We start from the raw sequence: 12,062 nt of genomic DNA, 5'->3' as shown, positions 1-12,062 counted from the left end.
TACTAATATTATTTTATTAAATTTAATAAATAATTATCACGATGAAGAATAAATTTTTTACTCGATGATATATTTTTAAATTTGTTGAACTATGTTTAAATTGGCATATGCGACCATTATTGCAAGTGATGAGTGGGTATAAATAAAAGAGTACTATAAAAAAAAAAAAAAAAGTTGTGGGCTAAGTTAAAAGAGGCAGCTGAATAGAAGACTTGAGATGTGTGTTAGCCCTAAGTGTGGCCAGTCACGCACGTCTCATCGCATGGGATCGGTCGGCCACTTCTTACAATCGAACCCAAGGAGTTTTGTCGTCAAACGCCTGGCCGTATTTATTAGAATTTTTGTTATTATTATTTTACTAATCAAATTCCCATTTTCAATACATTTTATTATTATTATTTTCCTAATATTAATATTTTATTTAAATGTGTGGTATAAAATATTAAATATTTACACCAAAAAATAATTTCTGAAATTTATTATTTTTTTCTATTGTTTTTATAAAGTATTAAAAGAGAATAATTCCACAAATATTTTAAGGTTGATATACTATTTCTATAGTCATGTGAGGCGAGAGAATATTGTATGGTATGTTTTGGCTCTTATATATCATTGCCAGCCTCATCAGTTTTAAAATGCATCTATTAAATATAATTTTTCACACGAAATAATTTTTTAATTATTTAAAACAAGTTGAAATATATTAATAAAACAAAATATTAACGGTTTCCATGGTAAGGGTGGTAAGGGTGTTTTTGAGATTTTTGAAAAAAATTTAAAGTTCAAAGGTATTTTTATTAATTTAAGGTTCAAAATTCGAAGCTAACCTTACAGTATTCGTTAAAAAGTGTTCGAGACAATTTGACCTACCAACACACCTATAATGTAATATATGCCAAATTAAAATACGATCAAGATAACATCGATAACGATAGTATCCCGAAAGAAAATGAATAACAAGGTTGCTGAGAAAACGATCGGTTGGTTCATTACATAAAAGAATAATAATAAAAGCAAAAAATGGATAATGATAGTTCTTACTATGCAAGTTTAGTTTGCTTGTTTTTTTTCCTTTCATTTTTGGTTCTTCCCAGTGCTTTCCTTCAACATCAAATTTTAGGTAAGAAATGAAACTATATTATATATTTGAATTGCAAGAAAAATAGGTGATAAGGGTCTATCTATGTGGTGTGACAAATTATGATATCATTATTTGAATCATAATTAGGACTTAATCCATGCATTTAAACTTGGGTTTAGTCTCTAATTTGGGAAACACGTTTCCACACTCTCCAATAATTCACTCAATTCCAAACCCTTTACCTTACCAATCATTTTCCATTTATCACTTTAATAATTCAAACACATTTTAATTATGCATTTTAATCCTTTTTAGAACATATATTCCACTTACCTCTCACCAAATTATGACAACCCTTTTATTTCTCTCATAATTCATATATATATATACTATAATATAGTAATTGCTACAACCGTCCAAACCCACTACAGATATCATCTCTTTTGGTCCATTATCATCAATCGCATTTTTTATGGCAACGGACTTACGATTGTGCGGTACTCACTTTCCAGCAATAAGTGAGCTAAGTCAATTCGTTCTTACGTCGCTTACGGCCAAGAAAAGCCTCTAGCCTTGGTTTAAGAAAAAGGTTTTAGAAGAGCATAGAGAGATTTTGAAAGAGGTGTTATATATGCAAGCAAGAGAGTAACAACAACGACTCACAGTATATAACTATTGGTAGGGAGAAGTTGACATCTCGTTAGTCTTACAGTTTTAAAATGTGCATGCTAAAGAGAGGTTTCCACATCCTTACAACAGTTTCCTACCACATCATCATGTATGTATATTATAATTGATCTAGTTAATATAGTACTTGCTACAACGGTCCAAACCCACGCCAGATATTGTTGTTTTGGTCAATTATGAATTATCGTTAATCTTACAGTTTTAAAATGCGTATGGTAAAGAGAGGTTTTCACATCCTTATAAGGGCACATATATAAGGAATGCTTTGTTCCCTTCTCCAACCAACGTAAGACCTCACATTTACTCTCGCTTTTTGTGAACGACCTATGCTTAAGCCTCCGCCAAACTTTTGAAAAATGGTTTTAGGAAACAGGGTTAGAGAAAGATTTGAAAAACGTTAATTTGAGAAAACAATGTTACAAGCTAGTAGGCAGTAAAGAAGAAGGACGACATAAATAGCATGTAAGTCAGATAGGAAGATTTGACAACTAGTCGTATATTTCTATATTCGTAAAGAATGAGTATACATCCATGTGAAACATGTTCTAAATAAGTATGATCATGACATAGAGTAAGGAAAAAATTTAAGAACGGAATGAGATTCATGTATTAAGATTAGATAAAATATATGAACGCTAGAATTGTCTAGAATTAATATAACTGAATGATTTTGATTAGATTTGTCACGGACGTACCTACCCAGCAACGTTCTCTTTAACTTTTGATGAGTTAGCCTCCTGAAAGAGAAGCAGGGTGTCTTGGGTGTCTGATAAACAAGTAAGAAGCTGGGCATGAAGAAAAATGGACGTTTAATGGGGCCTAATTGGACGGCACCTGCCCTTAAAAAAGGATACCCTACAAAGTTTGTCACACAAATGAATAGTGTTTTTGTGCCTTTCTTTAAGCAAGTTGCAAAAATATGTTTCTATACCACGTAATTAAATAAGGATACCTACACCCTTGTTCATATCCCTTTTCTTTCCGAGTTCTATAACGTGGGATTGAAGATTCAAACCTGTTATAGCATCTGTGTAAGATTCCACAAGGGTGTGGAAGCTTCTCTCTAGTAAACATGTTTTTAAAAGTTGATAACGATACGTAAATGGCCAAAACGAACAATGCCATATCCAGACACTAGGTGATGTAAGTGGTGTGCCAACGTAACAGGAGTTGGTTGGAGAGAGGAACAAAACATTTGTTATAAGAGTGCGTTTTATATTACTGATACGTAACGGGCTAAAGCAGATAATGTCTACTAGCGGTAAACTTGAACTGTTACAATTTGGACGATCCTGCTCAATTATTCAACCACGTGAGCTATGATCGAGAATTCATTAGGGTTATCTTTAGGAAAAAGACGAGGGGTGTAGTTTGTAGACCCATAAAAATTTAACCATTTCCTCGTGGGATATTTGGAAGTGATGAGAATCATACAACATAAAAGAAGGCAAAGGCATATGGGGAGAAGGTGAAGAGAAGGACAAAGCAAGCAAGGTCCATATACAATTATCAATGGAAGAAGGAAGAAGACTGAAAGACAGGTAGCCTAACACTCAAATAACTCTTCTTTCTACCAATTAACCCTTTCTATCTTTTTCCCATTGTCTCCTTTTCCCCACATACTTGTTCTTTTCTTAATCGTCATTTGTGTTTCAGTCACGGGTAAGGCGATCGGGTAAGGCAATCAAGCTACCTACACCTGTTTAGTCCGGTCGTTTAGCGACTCTTTCTGAAAAACGGAAATGTAAAAAGAAAGCCTCACGTGAATTTAGATTTGAAAGTTTTGGATTATGATACGATTATTAGTTTATATTTTATTAGATTCAGTTTAGAGGTTTAAATAGATTTGAGGTTGTAATTCTCGTGTTTTATTCTACGAGACAATCGTTGTATCTAACTAGCTACTAGTTTGTTAGTGTTTTTCAGTTCTTATCTCGAGTGTATCTTCCACCTATATAAAATCTCCACAAACACCGACAAAAATAACTTTTAACATGTAGGAAGATGTTCACATCCTCAAGAATACAATTCCAAATTGATTCTCGAGTATAAATAAAGTGTTGTTTAGGGTTCAGTGCTGTTGCATGAGACATCTAAATTAGGAACAATGGATAAGAAATTATTTGTTGGAATCAAGCGTGACTATATAACAATCCATAAGGAAGGAGCCATTTGCTAATTTGGGGTATGTATTTAGAATCTTTTGTTTGTCCTCTTCATCAACACGACCATAATCTCATAATCAATCAATCAATCAATCAATCGGGTGCCACTCATGCATCTACCAAATAATGGCCTCAAATGCTAAAGGTAAGAGCTCAAATAGGGTTTAACGAAAGTTTCGGGATTAAATCACGAGAGTTTAAAGGTTAGAGACCAAAATAAATTTGATAGTTATCATACTCTATCTCGTGGTAGATGCATAGTCAAAAAGTGATTTTTTGTTCATCGTACTTAGTTGTATATCGAGCTTCAAATAGTCGGGAACTTGATTCATCGACTTTGAACTAGTAATTGATATCTTATCTATCGAGTTATCTTGATATCTCCCTATCTAATTTAACCATTATAAAAAAAGGTGACAGTGTTTTTTTTTTTTTTCCTTTTCTTTTTTCTTCCTAATAATTATTTATTCATTGGAATAAAAATTAATAATTTAACTTAATAAAAATTAATTAATTAAAATAGACCATATTCTAAAACTTAATATATATATATATATATACCATATTCTAAAACTTTTTTATTCTAATATATATATATATAATATAAAGTTAGAGGGTGAAATAATTGGTAATGTATTATAAATAAGCCACGGCGCAGTTGTAAAAAGCAATAAAATTATGAATTAAAAAAGAACAAATAAATAAAAGACAAATAAAGGGAGTGTTTTTATTAGGTGGGGGCAACATTGTAATAATGGGGGAAACAGAAAGAAGAGTGGAAAGTCACAAATAATTAATATTGAAGCGAAGTTAGAATATTTATAGTTAGGGATTAGAGTAATTAAAATAGTATAAGATGAAAAAGTTAGGTTTAATCTTTAATAATTTAAATAATTAAGAAAACCCTAATTTGAGCTTTTGGTCACACCCATTATTTTATACACATCTTTTGCCTAAACTTAGGATAAGATATTAATTTTGTTCATAGATTTCACGCTATCATATGCTCCTATTTCTTGGAAAAGTTGTTTTTTTTTCTAAAATATTATTTGTTTAAAAAATAATCATTGTTTTTTTGTTTTATTTTTTATTTTTATTTGGTGGAGGGTTGTGTGTGTAAAGGGGGTTGTAGGGTACTGGTGGGGGAAATTAGCTTGTAAATAATAAAAATAAAATATAATAATTATTATTATATAAATTTAATTTAAGGGTATTTGATTTTGACCCAATTTTAGGGGAGTGAATGTGATCGAATTCCCTATTAGTCATCATTTAGTGGTTTAAATGATAAAATCTTGTTACTGTTCTAACCATTATTTATCAAAATAATAATAATAATAATAATAATAATAATAATAAATAGGTAAAAGTTAATAATTTGGTCAGCGGTAAGAAAAAAAAAAGTAAAATTATAGAGGGAAAATAATAAAATAGACCAATAATAATAATAATATCTTTGAACCAATATTTATTTTGGATTTTTTATTGAAAAAAATTAAATAAAATTAATATGGTAATAGATATGCTCTGCCACTACCACACTCATGTGCATTAAAATTTCTGAATCTGGCTGAGTCCCACGTGTATATAGCCTTCATTATTTCATTTTACGAAATTATTTTATTCTTTTTAAGAAAATTATTTTTGGGATTTATTTATTTGTTTATTTTTGTTTATTACCTCTCTCAATTATTCGTACTTATTATATAAATAAAAAAAATAACAAAAAAGGAAATTAATAGAATCGAACGACGTGTCGGATGATGGTTGGGGGGTTTTATTTATTTATTTACTTTCAAGTTAATTCGATGAATGGGAAAATTACGGAAAAGGAAAAAAATCAGATTTTTTTTTTTACTTGGAAAAAAATGACACGTGCCACGTGGAAGGGTGATATGGCTTTTCTCTAAATATTATAGACGTTAGAGGAACGAAACGGTGACGTGTTGGGGGTTTAATATTCAGAAGTCGCCGCTCTTTTCTCTCTCTCTCTCTCTCTCTCTATCTCTGTAACTTTCTATCCAGCTTAGATTTCATTTCCTTTACTTAGAAATCACAGGCAGAGAGCTTCATTGGTACGTTTTTTCTTCTCCTCTTTTTGGCATTTCACCTCTTTTTCAGATCACTCGAAGCCGTAAGTGTTAGTTTTCGAATCGATTGCATATGGCAGCTTTGCGTTTCTGTGACTTCTTCTTTTGATGATGATGATGATGAGGAGGAGGAGGAGGAGGAGAAGGTGGAGGATGATGTTTTGTTCATATTGTTCTTATCTGTGTTGCTTGTGATTTCGTTTCTTTGAGTGGTTTGTGAAATTAAATGTGGATTTTGGATATTCTTGTTCCGTTTTGATTTTGTTTTGTTCTGTATGGCTGGGAAGGCGGGGGAAATGAATGTAACGGAAGGTTCGAATCTCTAGATTTTGATAATTGGAATAGAAGAAATGGAGTTGACTGATAGACAGCGTTGTACTAGGATTTTTTTCTTTTTATGTCTCTTAATGGTGGAAAATTTGGGGGTCAAAACCGCGTTCTATTTATTTATTCTTTGCAATTGTCTGGAAATTGTTTGGGTAGTGATAGATTAATAGACTTGTGGCTTCGATTGTTTGGGTTTTTACTTTACCGAAATGTTTCTCTTGTTCGTTGTGTCTCTGTGGTATTCAGTTGTGGCTGTGTCTTATCTTCTCTGAGCCGTAAAGCTTGTATCTCGCTGAGGCTGAAAAATAAGAGTAACGAACCTTTGTGATTTTTGATGCAGCGAAATCGGGGAACCAATGTACATACGATGAGTTTTCTCAAGGATGATGGATTCAATGCCAGAGGAAATCAATGATGGAACTGTATTTTCAAAATTTTCTTCTCGTTTAGAGATTGAAAAGTGAAAAGGATGACCGTGCAATTCTTCATAAAGATGAGGAGCATAGGAAGAATCAATTCACGGATGCAATGATCCTGATCTTCAATGGATTGTCCAAACTCTTAACTTTTTATAAAGTTCGTGCCTATTATGCATTTTCAGTGGTGAATTGAAAGATTAAATTAATAGTTTGTTGAAAAATGGCTATTGCTGGTCTACATAATGTCTCTGTTCATGATTCTTCATTTATTCGAGAATCTCAATCTCAAGCATCAAGGCAGTTAGAAAATGAAAGTAGAGTAAGCACCCGGGCATCCTCTCTTCTACGTATATGGCGAGGACTTGAGGATGAGCAAGTGGTGAGAGGCACACAGGAGAGTGTTAGTGAAGGATCTACTGATCTCTCAAGAATAAATGCACCTGAAGGGCAAAGTACTGTACGGGGGGATGATTCTGAGAATATGGGGATGAATATTAATGAGAATGATATTGACACTTGGTCTGACGTACAAACTGCTTCACAAAATGATGATGAGGATTCTGGTGAATTTGGGGTTGTTGAGAGGGAAAGGGTTAGGCAAATTTTTAGAGAATGGATGAATAGTGGTGTGGGGGAACATACACCTAACGTTTCCCAAATGAACAACAGCTCAAGGGCAGAGTGGCTTGGTGAAACAGAGCAGGAGAGGGTGCGAATGATAAGGGAGTGGGTGCAAAAGAATAGCCAGCAGAGAGGTACTCATGGTGGAAATGGGGAAGTCCAAACTGCTGACATTGGTACTCAGGTTGCACAAATTTGTGATGGATTGGTTGGAAGCCAGAATGAAGGCCGGATCCAGCATGCTCGGAGGGGTATTCGCAGGCTATGTGGCAGACAAGCTCTCCTTGATATGGTCAAGAAGGCTGAGATAGAAAGACAGAGGGAAATTCAACTATTGTCTGAACAACAAGCCGTATCAGGCTTTGTTCATCGCAACCGCATTCAGGTTGGACAGATTCTTTTTTCATTTCTTTCTTTTCGCAATTCCAATTACTTTGTCGTCCTTTGCATGCATGGATGATGTTGTTTTTCCTTTGCTAGTCGAAGGTGACAAAAAACCATTTTTTATGACGTACATAGTCTCTCAAATTGTTATACTCTAGAACGAAGTTCTTAACTATTCATGAGCTCAGCATGTTGATTAGAGTTTTTTTTTTTTCTGTGGTTTCTTTGATGCTCATAATTATCAACTCTAAGTATTATATTATATCATGGGATATTATTTTGCAGTCATTACTCAAAAGTAGATTTTTGCGAAACAACAGACTGACTGCAAATTCTAGATCTGTATCTGTTGCAGAATCCGAGTTAGGCCTTTTAAGGCAAAGACACACAGTCTCTGGTTTGAGGTATTTCTGATACTTTATGCCTAATTCTTGGACATCCTTGTCTTTCATTTCACTCGTGATTCATTTTCTACTTTGAATTACCGAAGTTATGTAGTAATTTCTGGATGTTGCACTTTTACCCTTCGGGGAAGTTATTCTATCTGGCAACGATTCTGTTAAGTGTTAGTGGTATTCATGTTTCCTCGACTGCTTTTCTTCACATCCTAACTGGATTACAGATTTGTCTCATTTTAAAATTGGTATTATACACTCCCCAGTCTCTTTCCTATAAAACTTGACCCAAGATCTTGTCCTGCTAAATCCTATTTTTTCAATCCTATATTGCTGGGTATATAAGAGGAACTTTGAGAATGACAATCTAGTGTCAAATTACTGCCATGTAAATTTCTATTAGTATCAGCATCGGCATCATCAACGTCACTCCAAACATCATTCTCATGTAAGATGAAAATATCTAATGTCTAGAGACATCCTTAACCGCTAGTCACATTGTTAGGAGACTAAATTCACGTATTACTGAGGCCTGAAAAATAGTGCTCAGTCTCATATGGGATTTTATATTCTCACTCCATAAGTTGCAAGGTCACTACCGGTTAGTGTCTTAATTTGGTCAGTCTAACATAGAGCTTATAAGCCTTTATTATTACAAAACTCTTTTTCTGCATTAATGTTACACTTATGGACATTGTTTATTTTCCTCGTTGGCATTGGTTTCATTGCGATTTATATCAAGAATCTTAAATCTTAGAACTGGGCATTGTGGATTAGGGTCATTAGATTCAACCAAGAAGTCTTAGGTCCAAAATTCGCTACCTGCTTGGATAATTAACATTTGATTGATACCAAATATTGTGAAGTTGAATAATAATAAGATATTTTGCTGTTTGTGAAAGTGTTAAGAGGTAGGATTTCTAAATATTACAAAAAGTCTAATTAAGCAAAAACAATGTAATTCACTCGATTCAAAATGAGTCTTGGATTTTTTCCTTAGTGTCAACCTTCAATTTTTCCCGATTGTTTTTCACTTAAGTTCACTGGCAACATGGCCTTTTTGTCCATTCTATAATGACAGCCCGTCCATTTGGACAATAGCAATGATATTGTGACTTTCTTTGAAGCAGGGAAGGATTCTTCTCCAGATTGGATAATTCTGTGCAAGATCAAGCAAGTAGCCGCCATTCTGACTCCACTTCTAACGCTGATGATGGTGATTCTCTAACTGACATGAATAGTACAAGGAGTTTTGAGGTCCTAGATGATCTTCGCGTAAATTCTGGGCGCAATAATGTGGAAAGTCATGACGAACCCTCTTTCAACACTGGTCTAACTGAAGTTAGATCTGATTTAGAAGGAAGTACCCCTGAAGGCAGGGAAGACTCTGTTCATATGGTAGAAAGTTTACAAGAACAAGCTGCCGAGAATGGTTTAGCCAGCCAAATGGCAGGTATCAACTCTACGGAAATGACAGATGATTCAGGACAAGATGTGAGAAGCATTTTGCAGGAAACTGCCCCAAATCTTTTATACCATGAAATTCCAGAAATCGATGCTGAGAATCATACTAGTGTACAGGATGTTGAACCTTCCATCCAACAAGTTAATACTCGTGATGAAAATGTTGATATTGGATTAGCATTAGATCATTTGGGAAGGTTTCAAGACAATGATCTCGAAAATGTAGATCCGCAGGAATCTCATTCTCACGAGGAGCTGAATGAAGAACTAGGTATGAGAGTTGAGCCAAATGATCGGCAAGAATCTGGTTTTCAACATGATGAATGGGAAAATAGCATCGAAGAAGAGATAAGTGAAACTCAGTTGGAAAGTATTGCTACTAATTGGTCTGGAGAATTCTCGAGTACAACATATAGAGGAGATACTCATCTGCAAAGTGCCCCTGAAGCTTCCCATGAAAATGTTATCTTTGTGGAGGATGTGCCGAATTGGTTAGAGGGCCTTCCTAATCAGGATGCTACATCCACCCGAAGGTTGGAGACCTTTTATTTTCCTGAAGATGATAATGTGCATAATGTAGAAATCAGAGAACTTTTAAACAGGTATTACAAAATTTATACGCTGACAAACATGCCTTGCTGTATTCAGACCTTTCTAAATGATGAGTTTACATGTGACTTGTTTTTTAAATTATGCAGGAGAAGTGTTTCTACTCTTCTTAGCAGTGGTTTCCGAGAAAGTCTAGACCAGTTAATACATTCTTACATAGAGAGGCAAGGTCACGGTACTAGGGATATAGACGAGACGTTGCCCCCTTACACATCTGCAGAACAAGAACAAGAGCACAACAGACAGAGTGAAGGTCAAGCGGGTTCTGTTGAGAGCCATTCGCTTGCTTTGCCTGTGCCACCTACATTGCCCTCTCGGCAACTTTGGGATCATGAGTTGAGCAATGGGAGTTGGCCACGACGTGATTTCCATCAACAATTTGGAGCTGTATGTCTCTTCAAGGTTCCCTTGTCGTCTTTTTAGTTGAAGTCGATGCAAAGTAAATAAATAAAAAATAGTAAAACATGGAAATGTAAATGCTTATGAATGGTGATTCTGTAATTCTATTTAGAATTATTGCAATTTACTTTCCGCCAAAGTTACCATGATTTTTGTATCATGATTATCTTTTTTTTTACTTAAAACTTGTTGAATTTTATAGGATTGGGAGATCGTTAACGATTTGAGGATTGACATGTCGAGACTGCAACAGAGGATGAGCAACCTACAGAGAATGTTGGAGACATGCATGGATATGCAACTCGAGCTGCAGCGCTCAATAAAGCAAGAAGTTTCTTCTGCATTGAACCGAACAGCTGGTTCAGAAGGTTTGTCTTTCATTTTTAATGCCGCTGGATTCTTAAGTTTATACAATTTAGCTGGTTCAGAAGAACACACTATGCCTCTATGAAAACTGTTCTTAGTTTGAGAGTTGATATATCTTAAATCTTTAGTGATTTTAGTAGTTTCTTTGTTTCTTGGGGTGGGATATTATATTTTTCCAAAATTAACTGTCAATCTAAGATAAAAGATTAAGAATTTTATTTTTAAATGTAATTCATGCCCTGGACCAATGAAATGATATGACGTACTCTCACATGTCATTGACTGATTGCATTTCACCTGCACAGAGATGTTTGAAGATAGTTTGCCTGATGATGAACCCAAATGGGATCGAGTAAGGAAGGGAATTTGTTGTATATGTTGCAATAACCATATTGATGCTTTGTTGTACAGGTAATTCCAGCAAACTCAGTCTATTTTTATGTGTTTTTCTTTGGTCCCAAGTTTCACTTTAATTTTATATTCTCTCATTTTCAACTTGTAGATGTGGGCACATGTGCACATGTTCAAAATGTGCTAACGTGTTGGTCAAGGCTCGAGGAAAGTGTCCAATGTGTTGTGCGCCCATACTAGAAGTAATTCGGGCTTACTCCCTATGATGACTTAGATGACAATAAAGAAAAATGAGATTACTACTGATTCATTCATCTTCATCCTCTTATTTCGTCCAAGTGTTCGACTGATTCTTCTCCTCCTGATTTCAATACACATATGACGTTTATTTGTACGGTGATGAACGATTGAAATAATAAATGTAATCTCTGTTATCGATTAATCTAGCCTGTGTTGAGTGAACTTAAAAAAACCTTATTTAGGGGAATCGTGATGAAGCTTTACTTTTTTTCTAACTCAACTTCCCTCACAACTCTTGAGCGAGCTTTTGTTGGCTTTCACATTTTTCCTTTGATCACTTAAAGATGGTTGTTTATCTAGAAAAAAATTTGTCTGCAATTATAATAAACTAAACAAGTCAATTTGAGCAACAAAGGTTCAAATTGTGTTGGTGATGGAGTGTAGAGTTGGGGAGTTTATGAAGG

General features: G+C 34.4%; 1 protein-coding gene across 4 annotated transcripts; it reads left to right on the top strand.

Moving 5' to 3' along the window:
* The first annotated feature begins 5,891 nt into the window (after positions 1 to 5,891).
* On the top strand, positions 5,892 to 11,801 carry LOC111484063. Of its 4 annotated transcripts, none has more exons than XM_023130486.1 (8): positions 5,892 to 6,008; positions 6,691 to 7,775; positions 8,060 to 8,178; positions 9,300 to 10,235; positions 10,332 to 10,629; positions 10,844 to 11,009; positions 11,313 to 11,418; positions 11,510 to 11,801. In XM_023130486.1, exons 2-8 carry the CDS (start codon positions 6,990 to 6,992, stop codon positions 11,622 to 11,624), a joined length of 2,526 nt encoding a protein of 841 aa, XP_022986254.1. In that variant the 5' UTR covers positions 5,892 to 6,008; positions 6,691 to 6,989; the 3' UTR covers positions 11,625 to 11,801. The 4 variants fall into 4 exon arrangements, with proteins under 4 accessions (XP_022986254.1, XP_022986256.1, XP_022986255.1 ...); XM_023130488.1 differs by lacking the exon at positions 5,892 to 6,008 and adding an exon at positions 6,047 to 6,067; XM_023130487.1 differs by lacking the exon at positions 5,892 to 6,008 and adding an exon at positions 6,074 to 6,169.
* The last annotated feature ends 261 nt before the right edge of the window (positions 11,802 to 12,062 follow it).

Source organism: Cucurbita maxima, unplaced genomic scaffold (genome assembly GCF_002738345.1).
Source record: "Cucurbita maxima cultivar Rimu unplaced genomic scaffold, Cmax_1.0 Cma_Scf00009, whole genome shotgun sequence".
NCBI lineage: Eukaryota > Viridiplantae > Streptophyta > Magnoliopsida > Cucurbitales > Cucurbitaceae > Cucurbita > Cucurbita maxima.
This window is presented reverse-complemented; position numbering and strand designations above follow the sequence as displayed.